This window comes from Giraffa tippelskirchi, chromosome 1, assembly GCF_054371585.1.
Source record: "Giraffa tippelskirchi isolate mGirTip1 chromosome 1, T2T-mGirTip1v1.2.pri, whole genome shotgun sequence".
Taxonomy (NCBI): Eukaryota; Metazoa; Chordata; class Mammalia; order Artiodactyla; family Giraffidae; genus Giraffa; species Giraffa tippelskirchi.
Genome location: NC_137275.1, coordinates 121605052 through 121631668, shown reverse-complemented (window position 1 = coordinate 121631668; position 26617 = coordinate 121605052). Strand labels below are relative to the sequence as shown.

General features: G+C 37.4%; 1 protein-coding gene across 8 annotated transcripts in view; it reads right to left on the bottom strand.

The window, feature by feature from the left end:
• Nucleotides 1-26617, bottom strand: part of LOC145507617 (solute carrier family 71 member 2) — a 130657-nt gene that overhangs the window by 29314 nt on the left and 74726 nt on the right. For 5 of the 8 annotated variants that reach the window (XR_014054978.1, XM_081494588.1, XM_081494558.1 and 2 more), the window contains 3 exons: nt 17134-17196; nt 2646-2773; nt 1-115 (listed from right to left, as the gene is read on the bottom strand). Coding sequence is in view for 7 of the 8 variants with exons in the window: in XM_081494588.1 (XP_081350714.1) it covers nt 1-115; nt 2646-2773; nt 17134-17196 (306 nt within the window). In the remaining variant the exon portion in view is untranslated. The remainder of the gene's footprint in view (nt 116-2645; nt 2774-17133; nt 17197-26617) is intronic. The other 3 variants (XM_081494610.1, XM_081494569.1, XM_081494625.1) reach the window with 1 other exon arrangement.

The following is a 26617-nucleotide window of genomic DNA, read 5'->3' as shown; positions in this document are numbered from 1 at the left end:
CCATCCATAAGCAGTACTTCGCTCATGTTCCTGAGTGACATCAGCTACATAGGCAAATATCACAGAGAACGTGACTGAGAAGACTCCAGATATGGAAATCATTGCAAAATACCACCTATAAAAAGATTATTTTAAGCATTCATGAGAGAAGTAGTGTATATACACTTTTATAATCAAAACCAAAGATACCATGTAAAAGGTTATAAACCAAAAAATAAATTGTAAAAATACATGTATATTTAAAGATATAAAGGACAACTAATAAAATTATAATCAAGATGGAGGGGAGCAGAAACGTACCAATATTGTCATTCCTCAAGGGGTGTCAGTACATGCAGTTTAAAATGGAAAAGTAGGAGTATGCAGTAAAGTTAGTTTTAATGGTAGCCAGAACAGAAATGAATACTTTCTAAATTTCTGAGTTTTAGCTGAGAAAAATACATATACACAAAAGCAGGAAGCATTTTAAAAATTAATACAAGACAAAAAATTTATACCATATAAATAGATGCCTAACAAAAATCTAGTTAAAATATTAGCCAACAGAATCTCATAGAACAAAAAGTCGTGTTTTAATTCTAGGATATAATGATGTTTCAATATTAGAAATCTATTAATATAATTAATCATGGTAATAGATTTAAGGAGAAAATTCAAATCATCTCCACTGATACTGCTGCTGCGTCGCTTCAGTCGTGTCCAACTCTGTGCGACCCCATAGACGGAAGCCCACCAGGCTCCGCTATCCCTGGGATTCTCCAGGCAAGAACACTGGAGTGGGTTGCCATTTCCTTCTCCAATGCATGAAAGTGAAAAGTGAAAGTGAAGTCACTCAGTCGTGTCTGACTCTTCGCGACCCCACGGACTGCAGCCTACCAGGCTCTTCTGTCCATGGGATTTTCCAGGCAAGAGTACTGGAGTGGGGTGCCATTGCCACTGATACTAATGGCATCAAAAGTCGATATTCCCTTGATTTTAAAAAAGAAAATCTCTAAACAAAATAGGAACAAGTATTTTTCAACCCAAAAGCTAGTTTGATACTCAAGGATGAAACATAAAATTTCCTTCATATACATGAGGAAGATAGGTCCATAATCATCACTTTTATTTAACAATAATAAAAGATTTTTATTTTATGTATTAGTCAATACAAGCAACAGAAGCAGCAGCACGAAAACTGGAAAAGAGGTAAAATCATTTTAAGATTCTAAAGAAAAAAATTGTAAGCTATTGAGAGGACATTGAAAAAACAAAAAACCTAATGCATCAGAAAAGCATGACTTGTTTTTGAACAGAAAGATTCAATACCAGAAAGTATTTTATAAAAATTTATATGGTAGGGACCAAAATGATTCATTATAGGTACCCAACACATTTAGAACATGACAAATGCTGACATAAAATTCCTATCAGATAACCAAATAAGAGTATTCACATTGAGTATCCCCCAAATCTATCAATTGCATTTAAACCCTAAATGACTGAAATGCAAAAGACCCTTCCATTCTAAACTGTGTTATTCACATAGGAATAGCATCTCAGCAACAGGAATTCTGGCCAAAAACTAAGTCACAGCTCAGGTACAAATTTCAACACATTTTTATTAACTAAATGACCTTGGTTATTACATGCTAATTATTCTCTCCCTATTTATCATGAAAAAATAAGATCAAATTAAAATTCACATTAGGATTTAGAATAGGCTACTGGTCATAATATGGTACACACTAAAGTGACTCCTGCCTCCTTTTAAAAAATTGATTTATTTTTGTCTGCACTGGGTCTTTGTTGCTGGATGCAGGCTTTCACTAGTTGTGGTGAGTGGGGGTTACTCTCTAGTTTTGGTGGATGGGCTTCTCATTGCAGTGGCTTGTTGCGGGGCACCAGCTCTAGGGCATGCAGGCTTCAATAGTTGTGGCACACAGGCCTACTTGCCCAGTGGCATGTGGAATCTTCCTGGCCCAGGGATCGAACTCGTGTCCCGTGCATTGGCAGACAGAATTCCAACTGGACCATCAGGAAACTTGGATTCTTGACTTTTGATGTAAACTATGTTCATGTCAGTGCCCTAGAACAGGGGTCCTCAACCCCCAGGCAGCAGACTGTGGCCTGCTAGGAACTGGGCCACCCAGTGAGAGGTGAGCAAGAGAAGCTTCACTGGCTGTTCCCCATGGCTCCTCACTGCTTGCATTAAACCGGAAACACACACCCAACCCTCACTGTCTGGGAGAAAACTGTCTTCCATGAAACTGGTCCCTGGTGCCAAAAAGCTTGGGGATCGCTGCATGAGCTGATAAAAACAACACATCTGCAAAGTCAAATGAGCCACAACTGAGTGAGCACAGAGACTGTCTGCCCCCTGTCAGGACCCAATCATGTAACTTACCTCATGACAAAAACAACTGCCCTTAGAGACATCTTTTATTTCTATTTCTTCACCTAAGTAACTATCTTAGACTTAATTTCATGTCCTCATTTATAAAATGGGCACAATGGCAACTGCCTACTAGTTTTCAGTATTAGCAAAGAGTTCAAATGAAAATACAGGTACAAGTGCTCTGCAAAGGCTGAAAAGTGCACTGCAGATGTATTCTCCATATGTGACCCAAAACAGACAAGTCATGATAGAGGGCCTAGTCACTCACCATGGACTGATTCTCATCAGTGGAATTGGGAAGCAGGTGAAGAAGACAGTGCCAAGAAGAAAGGGCTTCCTTCCCCACACATCAGACAGTGCGCCTATGAGTGGGGCACTCAAAAAAGAGAGAAGACCCTGGAGAAGAAAACAGAAGCAAGGGTCAAATTTATAATGTGATCCCCCAATTACTTATAATTTTCATTTTCTAAATGAATTTCTAAATGCTCTAATTCATTTTAGTGGCTCTGAAACAGAATAATTTGTAACATTAAATATAATCTGGTTTTTTAAAAAAAATTTAACAAAATTTGTAAGCATGCTATTTGAGAAGGAAGAAAAGGATAAAAGCTTGTTTTCTGGGTGAAACTGGAAAAGTGAGGTGATATGAAATATATATACTCACAGCTGGCCCTTAATGTGAACACACACCAAAGGTATGGGAAGAAGCCAGAAACTTAACTCATTTTATAAATACATACAGCATATCTATTACGTGCAAAGCTCTGAATTAAGTGGTGAAACGAAAACACTCAGATGAGTACATACCTTCTGCTCTCAAAGGGCTTGTAAGCTAATAGGGATAAACAGGATGAATGTGCAGATACTAAATGTCCCTGAAAGAAGTAGATTCTATTTGTCTGATGAATTTAGGATAGAGATAATGAAAAGTTGCACAAGAGTTGAGGCTAAAGGGAAGCAAAACACCACTACACATAAGCAAAGGAAGTAAAAAAACTCACATTTGTCAATTCCTCACAATTTGCCAATCACCCTGCTGGCTGATCACTTCCATGTGAATTTCTTTTTTGATGTCAGGGCCCTTTGAGGTGCCCACAGGCCTGCCTCTCAGACTCTGCTGGTGCCACTGCCTTCCCTTTAGACACTCTGCCTATATGCATGGCCACCACAACCTACAATATGAATAGCTGTCCAATCTTTGAGTTCTGTGTCTACAGTCAAATGGACTTTCCTACTTGGACATTTAACATGAACACTGTTCCCTATAAACTTGACCAAACACCCACACTTCCCATCTTGGCTAAGAAGCTGTCCAAAGCTTCCCCACCATTCCTTCACTCCTTAAGGTGATTTTTCAGACCATTCTCTTATAATGACTTCTCTCGGTCTATCCCCTGCTGTGATGCATTTTAGCATTTCTTGCATGGATTTAAATAAAATAATCTAACTGTTTCCCTGCCTCTGGTTCTACTTCCTTTCAATCTGTCCTCCACATAACCCCAAGAGAAACCTTGATGAGCTGCAGACTTCAGTTCTTTGATCCCTTGTTTAAAACCTCAACTGTGCAGAATTGAAATTCTTCAAGTGTCTGAACTCTGCTTTTAAATACTAAAATTAAAAATGAGTGGTGGAAAACCAAGATAGATGAGATAAGAGCAGGGAGATGTTGATAAATAATGAAACTAGGTGATGAGTACATGGGTGTTTATTATCTTATTCTCTCCTTTTGTATATCTGAATTTTCATAATACATTAAAAAAAATTCTTCAGCACAGCATACAGATAGAACCCTCCAAAATCCAGTACCTAGCACACATCCTATGCTTTGGCTATATGCAATACTTCTTGGTCTTCTGAACATACTACATTCCTTTGTGCAAATGGGCATTTGCAAGGCCCTTGCTGTGCTTGTAGGCATTTTCCACACTTGGACCTGGTAAACTACTAGTCATTCTCAACTCTGGGCCAGGAGTACCTCTTCCTCTATTTTCTTAGCTACTCAAATAGAATTAATCACACTGGTTTTTGAGGGGTGCAAAACAAATAACTCCTGTCCCCACCCTGGCACATATCTCTTCTATTGTAACTATAATCCTCTATTACAATTACTTGTTATTTGTCTATCTTCTTTATTAGATTAGACATTGAGATTAAAGTCAGAGGAATGGTTTTCTTTCATCTCTGTACCTTCGGTACCTACCACACAGTCTGGTAATAAAGGCTTGCAAAGAGGATTGGTAAGCTGAATAGAACTTTTATGAGGAAATCAACTCATATTTCTAAGGCTGAGAAGAGAAAGAACAGGATTTTAATCCCCTATCAGCCACTAGTAAACCCAGAGACAATGGGTCAAGAGATGGGTAAACTGAAGCAGTCAAAGCTATGGTTTTTCCAGTAGTCATGTATGGATGTGAGAGGTGGGCTATAAAGGCTGAGCACTGAAGAACTGATGCTTTTCAACTGTGGTGTTGGAGAAGGCTCTTGAGAGTCCCTTGGACTGCAAGGAGATCAAACCAATCAATCCTAAAGGAAATCAATCCTGAACATTCAATGGAGGAACCGATGCTGAAGCTGAAGCTCCAATACTTTGGCCACCTGATGGGAAAAGCTGACTCATTAGGAAAGACCCTGATGCTGGGAAAGATTGAAGGCGGGAGGAGAAGGGGACGACAGAGGACTAGACGATTGGATGACATCACTGATTCAATGGACATGAGTTTGAGCAAGCTCGGGGAGATGGTGATGGACAGGGAAGCCTGGAGTGCTGCAGTCCATGGGACTGCAAAGAGTTGGACAAGCTGAGCGACTGAACAACAAGGCATCAAACCCTGCAATTTATAAGACACATTGGATTTCCAGCATTTGGTCTGTTTTTGCATCAAAAGAGTTAAATGATCTCTTTAACTAAGAGCTAAACAACTGTAGAAGCAGGGCTGAAATTCACGACTTGCAACATCAGTTTTATAAATTTAGAAAAGAAAATCGTTTATGTTGCTTTAAGATTTTCTAAAAATATTAAATACCTGAGTTCTTGGGTAGTATAGAACTGGTTAAGAAAAACATGAAAATAAATTTAAGAGGACAAAAGAATAGAAATAAGAATCACCACAAAAACAGTAACAAAATCTAAACACAAAGAACCCTGGAAAATTTTTTGGACAGTTCTGATTTGAGATTTCATACAATAAGATATGGAATGCATGTCATTAAAACAAAGGACATGAGAAGGCCAAGAATTAAAAGTTTTATTTAAAATAATGTAGTTTTTACCAAAAAAAGATACTGTTATCTAGATTCTGGATTTCAACTGTAATTTAATCTATTCATTAAATAATTATTATTTTAAAATAATGCTGAGTGACAATTGTTGTTCAGTGCTCAGTCGTGTCCGACTCTTTGTGACCCCATGGACTGCAGCCCACCAGGCTCCCCTGTTTTACACCATCTCCTAGAGTTTGCTCAAACTCATGTCCATTGAAAAGATGATGCCATCCAACTATCTCATCCTGTCACCCCCTTCTGTCACCCCTTCTCCTCCTGACCTCAATCATTCAATCATTAAATCATTAAAAGAGTAAATAATTATTTTTTAAAAATAATTCTCAGTGACAATAGATACTGAAAATATCCTCTGGGAGAACCTACATTTATTACGATGCTTAAATATAATCTAATAAAATACTTGCCTCTTTGGGAAACTTGACTTTCTCAAAAACCAAAGACTTTCTTCTGTTTCAGAATTACTTCTTCACCACTCAATCCAGTCCTAGATCCTATCATGCCACATTATTAGAATAGCAGATTGAGAAGGATATCTGTACCTTGATTAGGCAAGTATTGCAGCAGTCCTAAAGAGGAAGAGCACGATTTGCAAATGAGAAAATATTTAAAGATTAAAACCAGACTGGGACTTCCCTGGGGGTCCAGTGGTTAAGACACCACACTCCAAACGCAGGGGGCACAGATCTGATCCCTAGTCTGGAAACTAAGATACCACATGCCACAAAGCATGGGCCAAAAAAAAAAAAAACCCACCAGAGTGACATCAAAATCTTAGCCTTTAGCATAAATATAGTTGGCTCTCATTACCTACACTGGTTATGTTCTGTAAGTTTTCCAGGAACACCGAATTAAGAGAATCTGGAACTGCTGTTGTAGAGGAAACACAAGGTGGTATTCCTACCATTCTCTGGTCACATATTTTAATTAACTGATCTATATATAACCTTGGTTTATGTATATTTCTCTTTAAAGATGACTTATTTAATATGTAGATTGCTGATTTATTAACACTGAAGTCTCAGCCATCAGCACTATGACTCATGTCTGAATGAGGCTTATCTAACACAGTCTTTTCTCCATAATGTATATCAACACCCCCCTACACTTAGAAACACCTAACAACACTTTGGCACTACACTTGAGGCCATTTTAAACAGAGAAATTGTCAACAAAAGGAACAAAAATGCAAGATACATAGCACTAAATGGACTGCAAAATGGACACGCTTATAGTATGAGACCCGAAACAAAAAGAATGTCCTTTGTTCAATCTCAGCTGGAAACATGCAGTTGGGCAACTCAGATTCCCTCCTTATGCCATACATGAATGAATATGAAAGCACTGTATTGACTTAGAGGTTGCAAACAAATTTAGTGAGTACGCAGATTTTGCAAATATGAAATCTGGAAGTAACAAGGGCTGAATGTACTAAGCCATGCTATCAGGGTCCAGTGACTACTGGATAAAACATGGTGTGCAGAAGTCCAGTGTGGACCAAGAATTAGTATGCCAGTTTTTGTAAATTAGCTTCCCAGTCCAGTAGATTTTTAAGGTGGCATAATTAACTGGTCAGTAATCCTAACATGGCCTTCAGTTCACTTCAGTTGCTCAGTTGTGGCCGACTCTTTGTGACCCTCTGGACTGCAGCATGTCAGGCTTCTGTGTCTATCACCAACTCCCAGCGCTTGCTCAAACTCACGTCCACCGAGTCGGTGAGGCCATCCAACCATCTCATCCTCTGTCATCCCCTTCTCCTGATCATTGCCTTCAATCTTTCGGGGCCTTTTCCAATGAGTCAGTTATTTGCATCAGGTGGCCAAAGTATTGGAGCTTCAGCTTCAGCATCAGTCCTTCCAATGAATATTCAGGACTGATTTCCTTTAGGATTGACTGGTTTGAGCTCCCTGCAGTCCAAAGGACTCTCAAGAGTCTTCTCCAACACCACAGTTCCAAAGCCTCAGTTCTTCAGCCCTCAGTATTCTTTATAGTCCAACTCTCACATCCATATATGACTACTGGAAAAACTGTAGCTTTGACTAGATGGACCTTTGTTGGCAAAGTGATGTCTCTGCTTTTTAATATGCTGTCTAGGTTAGTCATAGCTTTTCTTCCAAGGACCAAGAGTCTTTTAATTTCATGGCTGCATCCACCATCTGCAGTGATTCTGGAGCCCAAGAAAAGAGTCTCTCACTGTTTCCCCATCTATTTGCCATGAATTGATGGGACCAGATGCCATGATCTTAGTTTTTTGAATGTTGAGCTTAAGCCAGCTTTTTCGCTCTTCTCTTTCATTTTCATCAAAAGGGTCTTTAGTTCCTCTTCTCTTTCTGTCATAATGGTAGACACGGCCTTACAGGCTCTAATTTGACAAAATAGCAAATTAAAGCTTATTGTTGAATTAAATGCAATTATCTAATAAACTTTTTAAAGCATACAAAGAATGGCAATTACAACTCACTTGAAGCAAAAATACATGAATTTTATACTTTATACAGCTATTATAAAAGTACCAAGCATAAGCTTTCCTTAACATAAGCATCTGACAAATATTTGACTAAATAAATGTGTCAATATCATTAAAAAGTTTTAAAACAAAAAATTCTTTTTGTTTTGTTTTCCTTCAAATATTTTAATTAACTCTGCAACTCAGTATGAGAGAAAAATGGTACCCATGAAAAATAGGATATAGTCTTTTAACTGCTTCTGAAAACTTTCATTTTTCCATGAAAAAGTTCACATCTTATGACATCCTTTATAAGCCACAACGACGTACAACATATAGACATGGATTACCCCCAAATTATATACATTCACTTTGAGTTTTCATACAATATTTTACTAATAATGACTTTCATCTCTTTTCATTTTTTAAAAGGAGATCAAAGAGAAATTTTCACACTGATGGAATTGTTTTCATTTATGTAACTGACAAATGCAAATTTTTTCACATAAAAAATAGTCCTAAAACAAGAATCACCTTTCAAACCTAGGACACATTATACCCTACACAGTACACAGCTTTTATTCCCAGGGTGCACAACAATCACTTTTATAGGACAAATGACAAATATGACACACTCAAGTCCAGGAAAGGTGATTTGAAAAGCATGAGGAAGGTCTAAGAACAGCTAGTAATCCTGAAACTTCAGGGAGAGACCAATATGGGCAAGAGGGCTGAAATGCTTTCTTTTGATTGAGGGAGCAAAGGAGATGGGTATAGGGAAGATTCACTGAAACAAAATTTTAATTAAAATATAAAGGAACAGACTGTTTTCACTTAATCTTAGAAGTAGTAGGGCCATTACTTCAAATTGATTCCAAGAAAAAATAACAGCACTTCTACATGCCAATCTGTTCTATGCCTTTCACACAAATGTCTTACCCTATGAGAAGGGTACTGCTAGGGTAAGTAACTAGCCTAAGGCTCAGGGCTCATAAGCAGTAGAACCAGGATTCATCTCAGGCTGAGGTGGCTCTAAGACCTGAGACTAACCCAGCCCATAATTCAAATCAATTATCACACTATTTTTCTTACTAGCATTTTAGTGTCTCTGTCCTGAAGCACACAAAGGACTAGACTTTACCTACTTGTGAATTCTCTTAAGCATGTTTCAATAAATGTATAAATTACCAGTGTGTTATAAAACAATATTTAATATTTATGAAGTCATCTCTCTCAAGTAGGTTGCTTTACAATTTTGTTTACAGATAATTAAAAGGATAGATTTTATCCAACTTCCTGTCCAAATTAAGGAAGCAAGATTATTGTGTATGTGTGTGTATGAAAAACACTTCTGTACTTAGTAATACTGAAGAGTAGCTAAAAGGGGACTGTCAAGGTATCTTTTTTTTTATTTTTTTAATTCTTAGAGACATCAGTCAACAATTTCTCTGTGTGTTTGTGCTATGCACTGGTTGATGATTTAATTCATTAAATAGCAGGATGAGACAGTTCAGCAGTAATTTCTAGGATCAGATAAACTCTTGACATATTAAATGTCCCTGTATGAGTGTTCAGGCAAAGGATCTACACAACCATCTCCTTGATCAGACTTAACCATCCAGTCTAGACTGAGAAGAAGCACTGCATGTGAATCCCTGTGGGCAAGCCCTGGGATGGATTGCTGGGTCTTCTACTTTCCCCCTCTTTCAGCCTCTTGCTGTGATGTCAAAGCTAGACAAGAATAAAGCAGCATGCTTTAGAGGCACTTTCTTCATACTGATTGACCCAGCTATAAACCAATCCTGGACATCCAGCCCACTTAGTTTTAGTTAGTTTGGGACACTGATGAAGATATCTAGTTTCTTAATAAGTATAAAATAAGCTAAAGAAGAAAGCTTCAAGAAGTTTCAAGGTGGACACTGGGCAATCAGACCAACTCTCTTCATGAAGAATATTATTATTCACTCCATCTGTTAAATCCAGCAGTAATAACTTGACTTCATCTACTAAGTCAAACCACAGCATCTTAGCCTGGTTATACTTCCAATGAAGTGTAGCCAAAACTACTTCAGTGGTTAGTTTTATGTGTCAGTTTGGCTAGGCTATAGTACCCAGTTATTTAGTCAAACACTAGCGTGGGTGTTGCCATGAAGCTAATTTGTAGATGTGGTCTAACATCTACAATTACCTGGCTTTAAAGGGTATTTTTGCTGTTTAGTTGCTAAGTCATGTCCAACTCTTTGCGACTTCATGGACTAAAACCCGCCAGGTTCCTCTGTCCATGGGACTTCCCAGGTAAGAATACTGGAATGGGCTGCCATTTCCTTCTCCAGGGGCTCTTCCCAACCCAGGGATTGAAGCCATGTCTCCTGCATTGGCAAGCAAATTTTTCACCAACGAGCCAGCCACCAGGGAAGCCAAAGTAAAGGGTAGTATCCTCACTAATATGGGAGTCTCATTTAAGTCAGTTGAAGGCCTTAATAGGGAAATCTGAGGTTTCCAGAGGAAAGAATTCTGCCTCAGGATTGTAGCATCAACTCTGGCCAAATTTCCAGCTTGTCCTACATATTTCAGACTTGCTATCCCCACAATCATGTGAGCCAATTCCTTAAAGTAAGCCTCTTTATATATATTCTATTGGTCTTATTTCTCTGGAGAACTCTAACATAACTTACTGCTAGTCACATAACAATGTCTGCCATATATTTTAATTTCATAAAAATAAAAATTGCTAGTGAAAAAATGTGAGTAGGACTTTGAAAACCTGAGAAGTATGATTAAGTATAAGTTATTCCCTTTTTAACTGTTAAGATGAACAGGTACTAAATTAATAATCATTAAAATGAGAGGATTAACACAAAATAAATTTCATTATTGAAAAATTAAGAATTGAACAATCTTTATTAGAAAAATAAAGAACTTGAAGGCACTTCATAAAAGTAGCCAGCAAATAATGTAAAAATATCTAACCTCATTTGTAATCAAAGAAATACAAATAAAACTACAGTGAGACATCATGCTCAAGCTATCAAATTGGGAAAGATCTGAAAAGTAATACTTGTACTAGAGCATGGTGAAACAGATATACATATTGCTGATCGGAGTGTGAAATGGCACAATTGCTCTAGGAGATAATGTGGTACTATATATTCAAGATTGTTTAAAATGCTCACACTTTTCTACTCACGTTATAGTTTTACAACTCTATTTCTAAGGAAACAATAAAAATATATAAAGACTTATTTTAAAAATTTACTCAGAATTATCTTCAATAGTTTTCAATTAGAAATCACTTATATAGGGAAATGGATAAATAAATTATGGAATATTCATACAATGGAGTAGCATATAACCATTGCAAACAATACACATAGTTTTTACTTTGCATAGTAGTATAGAACTGAAAGAAATGACTGCAAGTGAAACTATGTAGTTATTTTAATCAATGGGAAAAACTGATTCATTCTTTGCCTTTCAGAAATTTTTGTCAGAACACTGAAAATTCTTTCACTATCACTTATAAATGTCTAGTGAAATGAAGGGATGACCTGGAGGAATGGGATGGGGAGGGAGGTGGGAGGGGGTTTCTGGAAGGGGAAAACATGTACACCCATGGTGGACCCATGTCAATGTACGGCAAAACAAACACAATATTGTAAAGTTAAAAAATAGATAAACTAATTTAAAAATAAAAAAAGGAAAAACTAGTATTTATTTAGTACATTGTGATTTAAAGCATTAATAATTAAAATGTTCTTTGTAAAAAAAAAACATTAAGAGTCATTAAGACTAGCGGTTGTCTTCTTTGAAAGTCTTATAATATATGATGCACATATCTTCTATGAACTGGAAAACTGTCATATGCCTTTCTAGGTTTGGATAAGATTCCAACATATCACTGGATCAAAGAGGCAACACAACATACGTTTTGCTATACATGCATGAACTAACAGATGCACAGTGAAAGGTCACCAACACTTTGAAATGTCACAATGGGTTATGATGTGCCTCTGTTATTTATATAGTGTTTTGTGGACTGAGGAGTTAGCAGCTGTTTATATTTTATGCAACTACTCACAGTTAATACACATGGTAATGGAAATCTGAATTGTGTGTTGGGAGACTTGCTATTTAACTGAACTGTGGTAACTGAAATTTGTGTGTACTACAACATGCAAAGAGAGGGCTGCTTGTACTTCATGTAGTTTTAATGTCATGGGGAAATTAGTAAGGTATAATTAGTAAATGCTGATATAAGAAAAAAAAGAAACATAGTTACAGTCTCTAAGTAAGCTGGATCTTGACTTTATCAAAAGGACTAGAAAAAAGACTGGAAGCACTTTTAATTCAACAATATTTGTTGTTGTTTAGTCGCTAAGCTGTACCCAACTCTTTGGTGATCCCATGGACTGTGGCCCGCCATGCTCCTCTGCCCACGGGATTCTCCAGGCAAGAATACTGGAGTGTGTTGCCATTTCCTTCTTCAGGGGATCTTACAGACCCAGGGATCAAACCCACATCTCCTGCACTGGCAGGTGGACTCTTTACCATCTGAGCCACCAGGGAAGCTGAGTGCTAAGAACTATGCTGGGGACAGCAGCGAGGAAAGTGGACAAAAATCCACGCCTTTAAGAAACTTTCAGTCTAAAACAGGAGGAGTGAGGAGAACACAATAACAAGATAAAGATAAAGCAAAATATACAGCATGTCAAAGGAGAGAGAATGCTTTGAAGAAAAAGCAGAGAAAGAGGATTAACAGTGATGAATGAGAACTGGACACATTACTCAAGATGGGAGTCAGTGAAGCCTTCACTGAAAAAATAATATCCAGGTGAGGAGCTGAGGGTTAGGAAGTAAAGCCTATCAAAACCTGGGAAAAGCAAGCAGAAAAAAACAGTACCTGCAGAGTGCTCAGGCAGAAATAGGCTGAGGAAGTTGTGGCTGCAGCAAGGTCAGTAGGAAGTGGAACAGAGTAGAAGGATGCTGTCAAGAGAAAATGGGGTTTTGGGTTGGGTTGGTTAAGAAGAGTGCCACAGGGACTTCCCATAGGTCCAGTGGTTAAGAATCTGTGCCTCTAATACAGGGGACAAAGGCTCAATCCTTGGTCAGGAAACTAACACTCCACATGCTGCTTGGCACAGCGTGTGTGTGTGTGCGTGTGTGTATGTGTGTAAACATATACATATACATATACACACATACATACACACACACACACACATATAAAAGAGAGGAAGAATGCCACAAACTGGTTTATATTTTATCACGATCTCTACAAAATGGCTTCCCTGGTAGCTCAGTTGGTAAAGAATACACCTGCAATGCAGGAGACCTGGGTTTGATCCCTGGGTCAGGAAGATCCTCTGGAGGAGGGCATGGCTACCCAATCCAGTATTCATGCCTGGAGAATCCCACGGACAGAGGAGACTGGTGGGCTACAGTCCATCAGGTTGCAAAGAGTCAGTCACGACTGAGCCACTAATCACAGTACACACAGCACTGAAAGGGGGACAAGTACAGTTTTGATGATGGTTCTGTTTTGAAGTAGAATCACAGAATTTGCTAATGGATTGGGTTTGGGATATGTATGGAAGAGAAAGAAGACTAATTCCAGGAATTTTGGCATAAGCAAGAATGCCATGACAAGTAATTAATATGAGGAAGACTTGTGAGTTGGTCAGGCTGGAGGGGAAGACCAGGAACTTAGTTTTGGAGCTGTTAACTTTCAAATACTTATTATGCAAGGAAGTAGAGATGTCAATTAGGCAACTGAATATACCAAGTCTAAAGTTCCAGCCCAAGGTCTAGGAAGATACTTATTTGAGAGTTTCAAGTCTTAAGTCTGATGACATCATTAAGGGAGTAAGTACAGAAAGAAAAAAGAAAACTGTCCCTGGCTTGAGCCACTTATCTGACAGAAGTCTAGGAGATTAGGAACATAAATTACTTGTCAGAAACAGGGTTAAGAAAGAAGTTAATTTGAAAACACAATTTTTAGAAACTCAAATTACTGTATGACCCAGAAATTCTACTCCTAGCAATGTACCTATGATAAAGTGAAAACAATGTCCATATCAAAACTTGTATACAAATGTTCACAGCAGCATTGTTCACAATAATATAATTAAGAAACCAGAAACAACCCCAAACGTCCATCAACTGATAAATGGATAAACTGTGGTTTGGATACAGAGTGAAATATTGTTTGGCCGTAAAAAGAATAAAGTACTAATAAGAACTACAAGTGAACTTTGAAAACACCGTAAGAAAAGAAGTCAGTCATAAAAGACCATACTGTATATTCCATTTATGTGAAATGTCCAGAACAGACAAACCCACAGAGACAGAGAGCAGATTTGTGCTTGCTAAACACTAATGAGGTTAGGGAGGAATGAGGAGTACAGGATTTCTTTTTGGAGCAACGAAAATGTGATAAAATTGACTGTGTTGATGGCTGCACAACCCTGAGTATAATTAAAAAACATACATACACTTTAAAGGGATTACTTGCATGGTAGGTGAATTATATCTCAATAAAGCTGCTGCAATAACCAAAACCACAAACAAACAACCCCCCCCAACTGGAAAATTCACAAAACAGAACTGGTTACTCTTGTATACTTTATTGATGCTCACCCCAAATCTAAAACTTCTCTTCCATGCATTATGATAGTAAACTTACAAAGTGAAAGTTAACTGTAGAAAATCTACAAAGATGAACAAAATATATAAGGAAGAAAATTAAAAATCATCCATAAATCCACATCCTTTCAAACTTCAGGTTATTCCTTTTTAATCATTCCCCCCCCGCCCCCCGCTTACTTACATTTATTTTGGTCACAATAAAACTGAAACCCTAATATATTACATTATATGGCTATACTACACGTATCTATTCTAATTTTAAGGAATTTAAAAAGTTTCTACATGTTTACTATTACAAACAGTCCTTTAGCCGAATCTCTAAGTAACTCAATTTGAGAAGAACAAATTTCTAGAAATGCAATCATTTGTTAAAATATGTGGATATTTTTTTAACTCTTAAAATACTGCCTTCCAGAAAAGCTATACCAATTTATCCTCTCATCAAAAGTGCAAGGGGACACAATTTACCACAAATTGAACTAGTTCTTGTCAGTTTAAAATTTTTTACCAATGTGCATGAAAACATATTATCTTATTTAATTTGGGACTCATTTCTTAATAGTGATAAACTTATTTTCACATTGACATCTTTTGTAAACTGCCAGCTTACATCCTTCTTTGCTCTTCTGGGATACTAGTCATTTTCCTACAGTTTTACTTTGAGAATGCTTTTATGTATTCCTCCTTCTATAATAAATAATATTTTGTCATTTGTATTTTAAGTTTGATGATGGTGGCTTCGACTTACCAAAATTAAAACATTGATGTAAATGACTCAATCTTTTCATTTATGAATAATTCTTATTCTAAAAAAGAAAGTCTTTCCCCAAACTGGTGAGAAAAATGGTCATCAAGCTTTCCTTCTAACAGATTCTGTTCTTTATTTTTCTTTGCAATATTTACTAAGTATTTAACACATGAATGTAGAATGCTAATAGTTTTACATATACTAGCTCATTGATCTTTCTCATTGCTTTCCAATGAAGGGATGATTAAATTATATGACTAAGGTAACTGTTAATAAGATGCAGAACAGAAATTTAAAGCTAAAGGAATATAAAGCCATATTGTTCCACTGTGCTCATATCCATATTAAGACATTTTAATAGAGCTATGCTTGGCTACAGGGTTCTCTCATTATATCCTCATCTGAGAAACAACAGCCAGTTACTAAAACATGTAACTCCTTAAGTTCAATAAATTGAAGTTCAATAGTTGCTGAAGTTAAATAAGTCCTGGTCCACAGCCTTGAATCAACTTAAATACTTTTTGTTCTATGTTTTTTTACAATAATATTGTGGGTGTATCTAAGTGAAAGTATGATAAACATGCCACTTGGCTTTTGGACACAGACCAAGTTGGTTTTATTCTGTAGAACCAGACTAAAATAGATTTTATTAGCTCCACATGATAAAAGAAAAAGATCTACAGAGTAACTTTCAAAGAATCCACTATAATGATAAACTTATGTAGTATTTGTAATCAATGCCCTCTCATTAAGTTTTTCTTTTGATCATGTAGACAAAACTGTTCACAATCTAGTGCTTAAATAAAAACACACCAGATTCTTGATAATATTCCTCTTCTCAATGAGTATTAAAAATGTCTTATTTTACTTTATTCAAACTGTCCTGTTTTACTTATGTTATTATTGTAAGCATTCTCAAATTCTTTTTGAAAATAGGCAAAGAATAAGTAGTATTCATTACAATTAATGTTGTTCAAAGCTATGCATTCAGCAAATTCCTCTGACTGAATTTAGCAAAGTACTATGGTATAATTTTAAGTGTGCTGTTCAACACAACGTAAAATTATGTAGACTGATATTACCTAAGTTGAAAAGAACAAATTAGATGCTGAACACATATACTTTACTACAAATTGGGACTGGAACACAGCATTATATTTTAACCCCTTATTTATAAGCTTTTCTGACAAATATCACATTAAAATTTAAACAATGAATTAAGGCTAATTATGTCAAGTGGTTGAGAGCTCAGAAAGTTGTGTCTGGAACACCAGCCCTGCAATAAGACTTTACATCCAAGTAAATCTTGATGACTCCTTCAATCTCAAAGTCTATCTCAAAAAAAGACATTAATACTTGACCGATTTTTAAGACTGATTTTATTCTGTGAATAGAGGAATTAAAAGTTCACATAATTATACCCTTCATATTCTGCTCTGTACATGTTAATAAAAATAAAGTAGTGGCTTATGGATTTGGGTTGTGTTTTATTTTGACTTTGATAATTCAACTAAAAATTTGATTTACAAAATTTACAAATGGTAATAGTTTTCCAGAGTCCTATTTAAACTTCCAAAGTTAAGCTATCAAGGATTCCTGGCTTTGGTTTGTTGTGAACCAAACAAAAATTGTTCTTACCTTTACACCCTGAATGAGACCATTCATGAGGAATGTGTGTTGAGGAAATGTTTCATGTAGAACCTACAAAAAGCAAACAAACGTCAAGAAAAATTCTAAAGTAAATGAAAGGGAAAGATTTCTGCCTTTTGTTAATGGCAGACTAGGTAACTAAACACCAGAATGAAAATGTTAAGGAATAATGAAATATGGAAAATGTCTTAAAAGTATGACAAGGTAACAAGATAGTGAGGCAGAAATCTTAATAAAGAACCTAAAAAGGCATGCCCAGGATTCAGTTGCTTTTGCTACAAAAGCACAAACAATTTAAAGGATATACTGCAAAGAGTTACTTAAACTCAGTTATGAACCTGCAGCCCAGCTTCATGTTACGGACCTAGTCCAGGAAACCTCAAACCTTAAATTTGGATTATACTGATCCAGACTGGTAGCCTCTCCAGATGTTTAGAAGAAAAAAATCTCAAGTTATTTCTGAAAAGGCCATCACCCAGGCTTCACATCAACCATACATATACTTTCTCAAATATAATGACAAGGACATAATCAAAGGTAATCAGATACAAAAGTAAATAAGACACCATGAACAAGAAAACAGCAAACAATACATAACAAACACTCAAAGACCTCATGTTTTGGAATTATTTAACAGACTTTAAAATTAGCATGCTTACTGTGTTACAAGACATATAAAGTAAGCTTGAAACTTTGTAGCAGATTAAAAGAACAAAAAGAAAGTCTAGAACAGAAAAAATTAAATTAAAAACTCAATGGGTTACGTTTAACAAGATTAAACACAGTTTAAGAGAGAATAACTGAACCAAAAGGTAGGTCAAGAGAAGTTATCCAGAATGCAGCAGAGACAAATAGACAGGATCTAAGAGAGAAAGTAAGAGACACAGAGGATCCAATAAGAAAGTCTAACAATTTAAACTAGTCCAGTGATAACAGTGAGGCAGAGACAATATTTTAGAAGCCAATGACTGAGAATATACTTGAATCAATGACAGACATCAATGAAGAGATTAAAGCGACCTATCAAATTTTAAGCAGTATAAAAAGAAATCCATATTTGCAATCAGATTAAAATTATAGAGAACCTTAAAAAAATTCTTTAAAAAAGAAATAACAGATTGCTTTCAAAGGAACAACAGTTAAGACTGACATTTTTGAACTGAGACAAGGAGTATGCTATTCTATCATCAGTATAGTAAGAAAAATAAAACAAATGCCAACCTAAAATTGTATACCCAGTTAAAATGTCCTTTGACACAAAGGCAAGTATCCACATTTTTTGATTTGGCAAAAACAACTTTACTAACTTATACGACTGAGTTTACTAACTTATAGACTCCACTTATAAAAAAAATACTTCCAGGAGAAGGAAAATTATAGAGGTATAATTAAGGTTCAAGATGCAAAATAAAATAAAGATCACGGAAAATGGTATATGAATGAACAGGGATGCTACAAAACAAAAATAATGGGTCTTATAGTTTTTATTTTCAATTATACAGAAGTAAAATATTTAATTGGATTTTACATAGAGCAGTGTGTACATGACCATGTAAAATGGACAGCCTTACAAAGACCTCAGTTGTATAGCATGCGGAACTCTGCTCAATGTTATATGCTTGCCTGCACGGTTAGAGAGGTTTGAGGGAGAATGGATCCACGTATATGTATGGCTGAATCTTTGCACTATTCACCTGCAACTACCACAACATTGTTAATCAGTTGGTTATATGCCAATATAAAATAAAAAGTTTGAAGTAAAAAAAAAAAAAAAAAACTTAGAGAATGAAATGACAACCCACTCCAGTATTCTTGCCTGCTAAGTCCCATGGCAGAGCCCTGGTGGGCTATATAGTCCAAGGGGTCAAAGAGGCAAACAACCCTTTGTGACTAAACAACAAAAACAAAATAATTAATAATATTCATTTACCCCATTTATGCTAATATGCAGCACATCGTAAAGGAATGTTTAAGGAAATCAACCCTGAATATTCATTGGAAGGACTGACGCTGAAGCTGAAGCTCCAATACTTTGGCCACCTGATGCAAAAAGCCGACTCACTGGAAAAGACACTGATGCTGGGAAAGATGGAAGGCAAAAGGAGAAGAGGGAGGCAGAGAATGAGATGGCTGGATAGCATTACTAATTCAATGGAAATGAACTTGGGCAAACAATGGGAGACAGTGAGAGACAGGGAGGCCTGGCATGCTGAAGTCCATGGGGTTGCAAAGAGTTGGACATGACTTAACAACTGAACAATAACATGTTAATATTATACAAAATTAAAGATATTGATTAATAGTAGACTTGGATAAGTTTGCATGTAATGCTATAGAAACCACAAAAATAACAGGAATAGAATACTTCTAATGTAATAGAAGAAAAATTAGTCTAACTATTCAATGCAAATGAAGGCAAAAAGGAACAAAATGACAACTTAGAACTGCAGTACATAGAAAAAAATAATGAGCTAATTGAATTCACATAGACTTAATACACCAGGTAAAAGGCAAAAAAAAGTGTAGCCTAAAACCAAATTTTAGACAGAATCTGAATCACAGGATTTGGAACCAAAGGATCACTTCACACATACTGGGTTGGCCAGAAAATTCCTTCGGTTTTTAAGTAAAAATAAAAGACACATTTTTCATTTTGCCAAGAACTTTATTGAATAATGTATTCACCATTTTGTTCCACTTATCTTCTGCCATTTTCCAGGCAACTTCGTAATTCAATCTTACCAAAACTTTTTATCGTTTTGAGCAAAGAACTGTTCCAGGTGACTTCTACAGTCTTTCAGGGAATTCAATTTTTTTTCCATTAAGAGAAGTTTGTATAGACTGAAATAAGTCGAAATCTAAAAGTGCAATGTCTAGCGAATACAGTGGATGAATCAGAACTTCCGAGCCAAGCTCTAACAATTTTTGCCTGGTCATCAAAGAAACATGCATTATCCTGATGGAAGATTATGCATTTTCTGTTTTCTAATTTTGGATGCTTTTCATTGTGTGCTTTCAGTTGGTCTCAATGGGCGCAGTACTTGTTGGAATTAATTGTCTGGTTTTCCATATAGAGCCCATAATAAAGGACTTCCTACCGATCCCGCCATATACATAACATCACCTTCTTTGGATGGAGACCAGCCTTCAGTATGGTTGGTGGTGGTTCATTTCATTTGCCCAGCAATCTTTTCCATTTCACATTATTGTACCATATTCACTTTTCATTGTCCATCACAGTTTTAAAAGCTGGTACATTTTTGTTACATATAAGTAAAGAATCCTGTGTGAAAATGCAGTCAAGAAAGGGTTTTTTTTTTGCTTAACTTATGTGGAACCCAAACATCAAAATGACTGGCATAACCAAGCTGGTACAAATGATTTTCAATGCCTGGTTTGGATATATTTGAGTATGTTGGCTCTCTCCCACGTGGTATAACATTGACTTTGGAGTACCATCCAGCAAGAAATCTCCAGTATGAAACTTGGCAAGCCACTTTTGATACATTCAACAGTCACAGCACCTTTTCCATATACTGCTCAAGTCTTTTTTCTGCATTTCAGTTGTGTTTTTACCTTTCTTGAAATAGTAAAGCATAAAATGTCAAAAAAATGTTGCTTTTTTCCTTTCACCTTCAGTATTCAAATGGCTACAAAAAAGTTCACTAATTTTGATGCTTTTTTAAAAACTCATGCTGCTATGACAACCATCACAATACAATTTAACAAAACTTTCTAATGAAGTTAAAAGCAACTAAATGCAACTAGATAAAAATGGATAAACTGAACTTTTGCATAAACTATGATCCCATAATGTTTAACCAGAAAAAGAAAATCAAGCATATGAACATCGAGACATGTACAAGAATGTTTACAGCAGCATTGTATAAACAATGGAAAAACTAGAAACAAATATTCATAAATTGCACTGCTGCTGCTGCTGCTGCTAAGTCGCTTAAGTCGTGTCCGACTCTGTGCGACCCCATAGACGGCAGCCCACCAGGCTCCCCCGTCCCTGGGATTCTTCAAGCAAGAACACTGGAGTGGGTTGCCATTTCCTTCTCTAGTGCATGAAAGAAAAAAGTGAAAGGGAAGTCGCTCAGTCGTGTCTGACTCTCAGCGACCCCATGGACTGCAGCCTACCAGGCTCCTCCGTCCATGAGATTCTCCATGCAAGAGTACTGGAGTAGGCTGCCATTGCCTTCTCCCCATAAATTGCACTAACAGTGCACAACAGAAAAAAGGAAGCCCCAGAAGACAACATGCATGTTATACATTATGCCCCTTCTTAGAAGTTCAAAAATGACCAGAATCAAATAACATGGACACATCCGTGTGTTTATATATATAATAATGTGACCTAAATCTAGAAAATAATCAAGCAAATAACAAAAAAATTCAGAATTGTAGTTATCTTTGTGGATGGATAGTAGGGAAAGAGATAGGCAAGGAGGACATAGAAATAAATTGTTATTGGGTCATGCAAGGGTTCATCGGTATTCAACACATCCTTAAAAACTATGTTGCAGCAATAAATTTTAAAAACAAAATAAGAAGGATAAAACAAATGGGGGAATGAATGTTTAATTAAATGTTTCATTCCATGAGTGAAACAAATCTATGTATCATGAAGACAGTTATGACTAATCTATTTCTATGCACCTGAAATCCTATGAATTACAAAAATGGGGGAAGAATAGAGTGACTAGTCTCTAACTTCAGACAGTTTATCTCCACAGGTTTTTCAAAAAATGAAATTAAGATGTATCCATAGAAATGATTTCAAATTATCCCTTAATAACATAATTTTCATAGGTTACAAAAGATTTGCCATCGCAGCTAGTGGCATTTGAACTCTACTCACTGTACTGAAAAACAAACAAACAAAAAATAGAAAAGATGAAGGGCAACAAATAACTCAAGTGCAAAATCAGTTTTCAGAAAAATCTTTCCTAATAACAAATTTCATAGGGTACAGAGATACAGAAACTTCAAAGAGAATACTAATCAATATTAGAACTATTTAATGATTTGTCATATGCATCATAGAAATATGGTAAAATAGCAAAACAGTCAGTATATTTTAAAAAAATGTTTCTCTGATCCCTCGTGTGTCAAAAACATTTTCGGACAAGAAAAATGTTTCTCTTATCCAGTCTTTTAGCCCCACTTTTTCCCTATTATACACTGTCAGACCAAGGTTGAGAACTTAACAGGTATTTTTCAAACTCCCCTTGTCTATGGGTTTCCTCAGAGTTTTTGCTAGTGGAAAAAAATAGGGTTGGGGGAGCGCTGGTGAGCACTACACCAGTAACTCCAGGACTGCCTTCATTCTGTCAAAGGGACAGTAATTCTGTTCACCTCTGCTGCCCCCAGCTTCATCCTCACCTTGCAGACCTCTGGTCTCCCCTAAAATAGTTCTATATTCAAGATGATCCAAATATGCATTCACTTATGCAGGTAATGTATTCTAGGATTAAGAAATTAACTCTTTAATTTGGCAAGACCATATCCATGTCAATCTTAAAGGAAATCAACCCTAAATATTCATTGGAAGGACTGATGGTGAAGCTTAAACTCCAATAATTTGGCCACCTGATACAAAGAGCTGACTCACTGAGAAAGACTGATGCTGGCAAAGACTGAGGGCAAGAGGAGAAGGGGGCGAAAGAAGATGAGATGGTTGGATGGTATCACCGACTCAATGGACATGAGTTTGCACAAAATTGAAGGACAGGGAAGCCTAGTGTGCTGCAGTCCATGGTGTCCCAAAGAGCTGGACACAATGAGAAACCGAACAACAACAACATATCCATGTATGAATGATAGAACATGGATTTACTGAACTGCACATTAAAATATATAGCTCTAAAGGAATTAGATACGACTGAGCAGCAGGCATGGCAGGGCAATGGAATTTCTGGCAGTATAAGAAACTGTTTCTGGGTAATAAAGCAATGATGCAGGCATTTCCTCTAAAATTTTTCAATATGTGCTTTTTAAAACTTTTCTACTTTTTCCTATTAAAAAAAGATACTGAAATAGTAAAGTTTTATTAAAGAAATAAGCAAAACAAAACAAGTCAATAATTTCTTTTCTAGTAAGCTAAGGACTAAACCTTTGTAAAATAAAGCAGCTATAAAGAAAACAGCAAACTTTTCCAAACTTTCCAAATTCAAACATTTTTTTTCAGTATATAAATAATTATTCTGCAAAAGACAGTAGCTGTTATCACAACAAACCTAATGCTAAGACTTTTCTGGTGGTCCAGGGGTTCAGAATCCACCTGCCAATGCAGGGGACCTGGGTTTGATGCCTGATCCCGGGAGATTCCACATGCTGTCAGGAAACTAAGCCTGTTAGCCACAGCTACTGACGCCTGCACGCTCTGGAGCCTGTGCTCTGCAACAGGAGATGCCACTGCAATGAAAAGCTGGGAAACTAAGCCTGCATGCTGCAGCTACTGAGCCCACATGCCACAGCTACTGACGCCTGCATGCTCTGGAGCCCACGCTCTGCAACAGGAGATGCCACTGCAATGAGAAGCTGGGAAACTAAGCCTGTGTGCCACAGGTACTGATGCCTGCATGCTCTGGAGCCCGCGCTCTGCAACAGGAGATGCCACTGCAATGAGAAGCTGGGAAACTGAGCCTGTGTGGTGCAACTACTGATGCCTGCATGCTCTGGAGCACGTGCTCTGCAACAGGAGATGCCACTGCAATGAGAAGCTGGAAAACTGAGCCTGTGTGCCACAGCTATTGACGCCTGCATACTCTGGAGCCCGCGCTCTGCAACAGGAGATGCCACCGTAATGAGAAGCTAGCACACTGCAACTAGAAAAAACCTGCACTGCAACAAAGACTCAGCACAGCCAAAAATAATAAAAATAATTTTAATTAGTTAATTATTTAAAAGTATACTGACATTCAGGTCAAGATGGTGGAGTAGAAACACCAGCACGCAACTCCTCCTGTGAGAGCACCAAAATTGCAACTAACTAGCTGTTGAAAAACCATCGACATGAGGACACTTCAGTTCAGTTCAGTCGCTCAGTCGTGTCCGACTCTGCGACCCCATGAATCGAAGCACACCGGGCCTCCCTGATCATCACCAAATCCTGGAGTATACCGAAACCCATGTCCATCGAGTCAGAGATGCCATCCAGCCATCTCATCCTCTGTTGTCCCCTTCTCCTCCTGCCCCCAATCCTTCCCAGCATCAGGGTCTTTTCCAATGAGTCAACCCTTCGCATGAGGTGGCCAAAGTACTGGAGTTTCAGCTTCAACATCAGTCCTTCCAATGAACACTCAGGACTGATCTCCTTTAGGATGGACTGGTTGGATCTTCTTGCAGTCCAAGGGACTCTCGAGAGTCTTCACCAACACCACAGTTCAAAAGCATCAATTCTTTGGCGCTCAGCTTTCTTCACCATCCAACTCTCACATCCATACATGACTACTGGAAAAACCACAGCCTTGACTAGATGGACCTTTGTTGGCAAAGTAATGTCTCTGCTTTTAAATATGCTATCTAGGTTGGTCATAACCTTCCTTCCAAGGAGTAAGAGTCTTTTAATTTCATGGCTGCAGTCACCATCTGCAGTGATTTTGAAGCCCCAAAACATAAAGTCTGACACTGTTTGCACTGTTTCCCCATCTATTTCCCATGAGGTGACAGGACCAGATGCCATGATCTTAGTTTTCTGAATGTTGAGCTTTAAGCCAACTTTTTCACTCTCCTCTTTCACTTTCATCAAGAGGCTCTTTAGTTCTTCGCGGTCTGCCATAAGGGTGGTGTCATCTGCATATCTGAGGCTTTATTGATATTTCTCCTGGCAATCTTGATTCCAGCTTGTGTTTCTTCCAGCCCAGCATTTCTCATGATGTACTATGCATACGAGTTAAATAAGCAGGGTGACAATATACAGCCTTGACATACTCCATTTCCTATTTGGAACCAGTCTGTTGTTCTATGTCCAGTACTAACTGTTGCTTCCTGACCTGCATACAGGCTTCTCAAGAGACAGGTCAGATAGTCTGGTATTCCCATCTCTTGAAGACTTTTCCACAGTTTATTGTGATCCACACAGTCAAAGGCTTTGGCATACTCAATAAAGCAGAAATAGATGTTCTTCTGGAACTCTCTTGCTTTTTCAATGATCCAGCGGATGTTGGCAATTTGATCTCTGGTTCCTCTGCCTTTTCTAAAACCAGCTTGAACATCTGGAAGTTCATGGTTCACGTATTGTTAAAGCCTGGCTTGGAGAATTTTGAGCATTACTTTACTAGTGTGTGAGATGAGTGCAATTGTGCGGTAGTTTGAGCATTCTTTGGCATTGCCTTTCTTTGGGACTGGAATGAAAACTGACCTTTTCCAGTCCTGTGGCCACTGCTGAGTTTTCCAGATTTGCTGGCATACTGAGTGCTGTAGGATATGAAATAGCTCAACTGGAATTCCATCACCTCCACTAGCTTTGTTTGTAGTGATGCTTTCTAAGCCCACTTGACTTCACATTCCAGGATGTCTGGCTCTAGGTGAGTGATCACACCATCGTGATTATCTGGGTCGTGAAGATCTGTTTTGTACAGTTCGTCTGTGTATTCTTGCCAGCTCTTCTTAATATCTTCTGCTTCTGTTAGGTGCATACCATTTCTCTCCCTTATCGAGCCCATCTTTGCATGAAATGTTCCCTTGGTATCTCTAATTTTCTTGAAGAGATCTCTAGTCTTTCCCATTCTGTTGTTTTCTTCTGTTTCTTTGCATTGATTGCTGAGGAAGGCTTTCTTATCTCTCCTTGCTATTCTTTGGAACTCTGCATTCAGATGGGAGTATCTTTCCTTTTCTCCTTTGCTTTTCGCTTCTCTTCTTTTCCCAGCTATTTGTAAGGCCTTCTCAGACAGCCATTTTGCTTTTTTGCATATCTTTTCCATGGGGATGATCTTGATCCCTGTCTCCTGTACAATGTCACGAACCTCTGTCCATAGTTCATCCGGCACTCTGTCTATGAGATCTAGCCCCTTAAAGCTATTTGTCACTTCCACTGTATAATCATAAGGGATTTGATTTAGGTCATACCTGAATGGTCTAGTGGCTCTCCCTACTTTCTTCAATTTAATCTGAATTTGGCAATAAGGAGTTCATGATCTGAGCCACATTCAGCTCCCGGTCTTGTTTTTGCTGACTGTATAAAGCTTCTCCATCTTTGGCTGCAAAGAATATAATCAATCTGATCTCGGTGGTGGCCATCTGGTGATGTCCATGTGTAGAGTCTTCTCTTGTGTTGCTGGAAGAGGGTGTTTGCTATGACCAGTGCCTTCTCTTGGCAAAACTCTATTAGAGTTTGCCCTGCTTCATTCTGTACTCCAAGGCCAAATTTGCCTGTTACGCCAGGTGTTTCCTGACTTCCTACTTTTGCATTCCAGTCCCCTATAATGAAAAGGACATCTTTTTTGGGTGTTAGATCTAAAATATC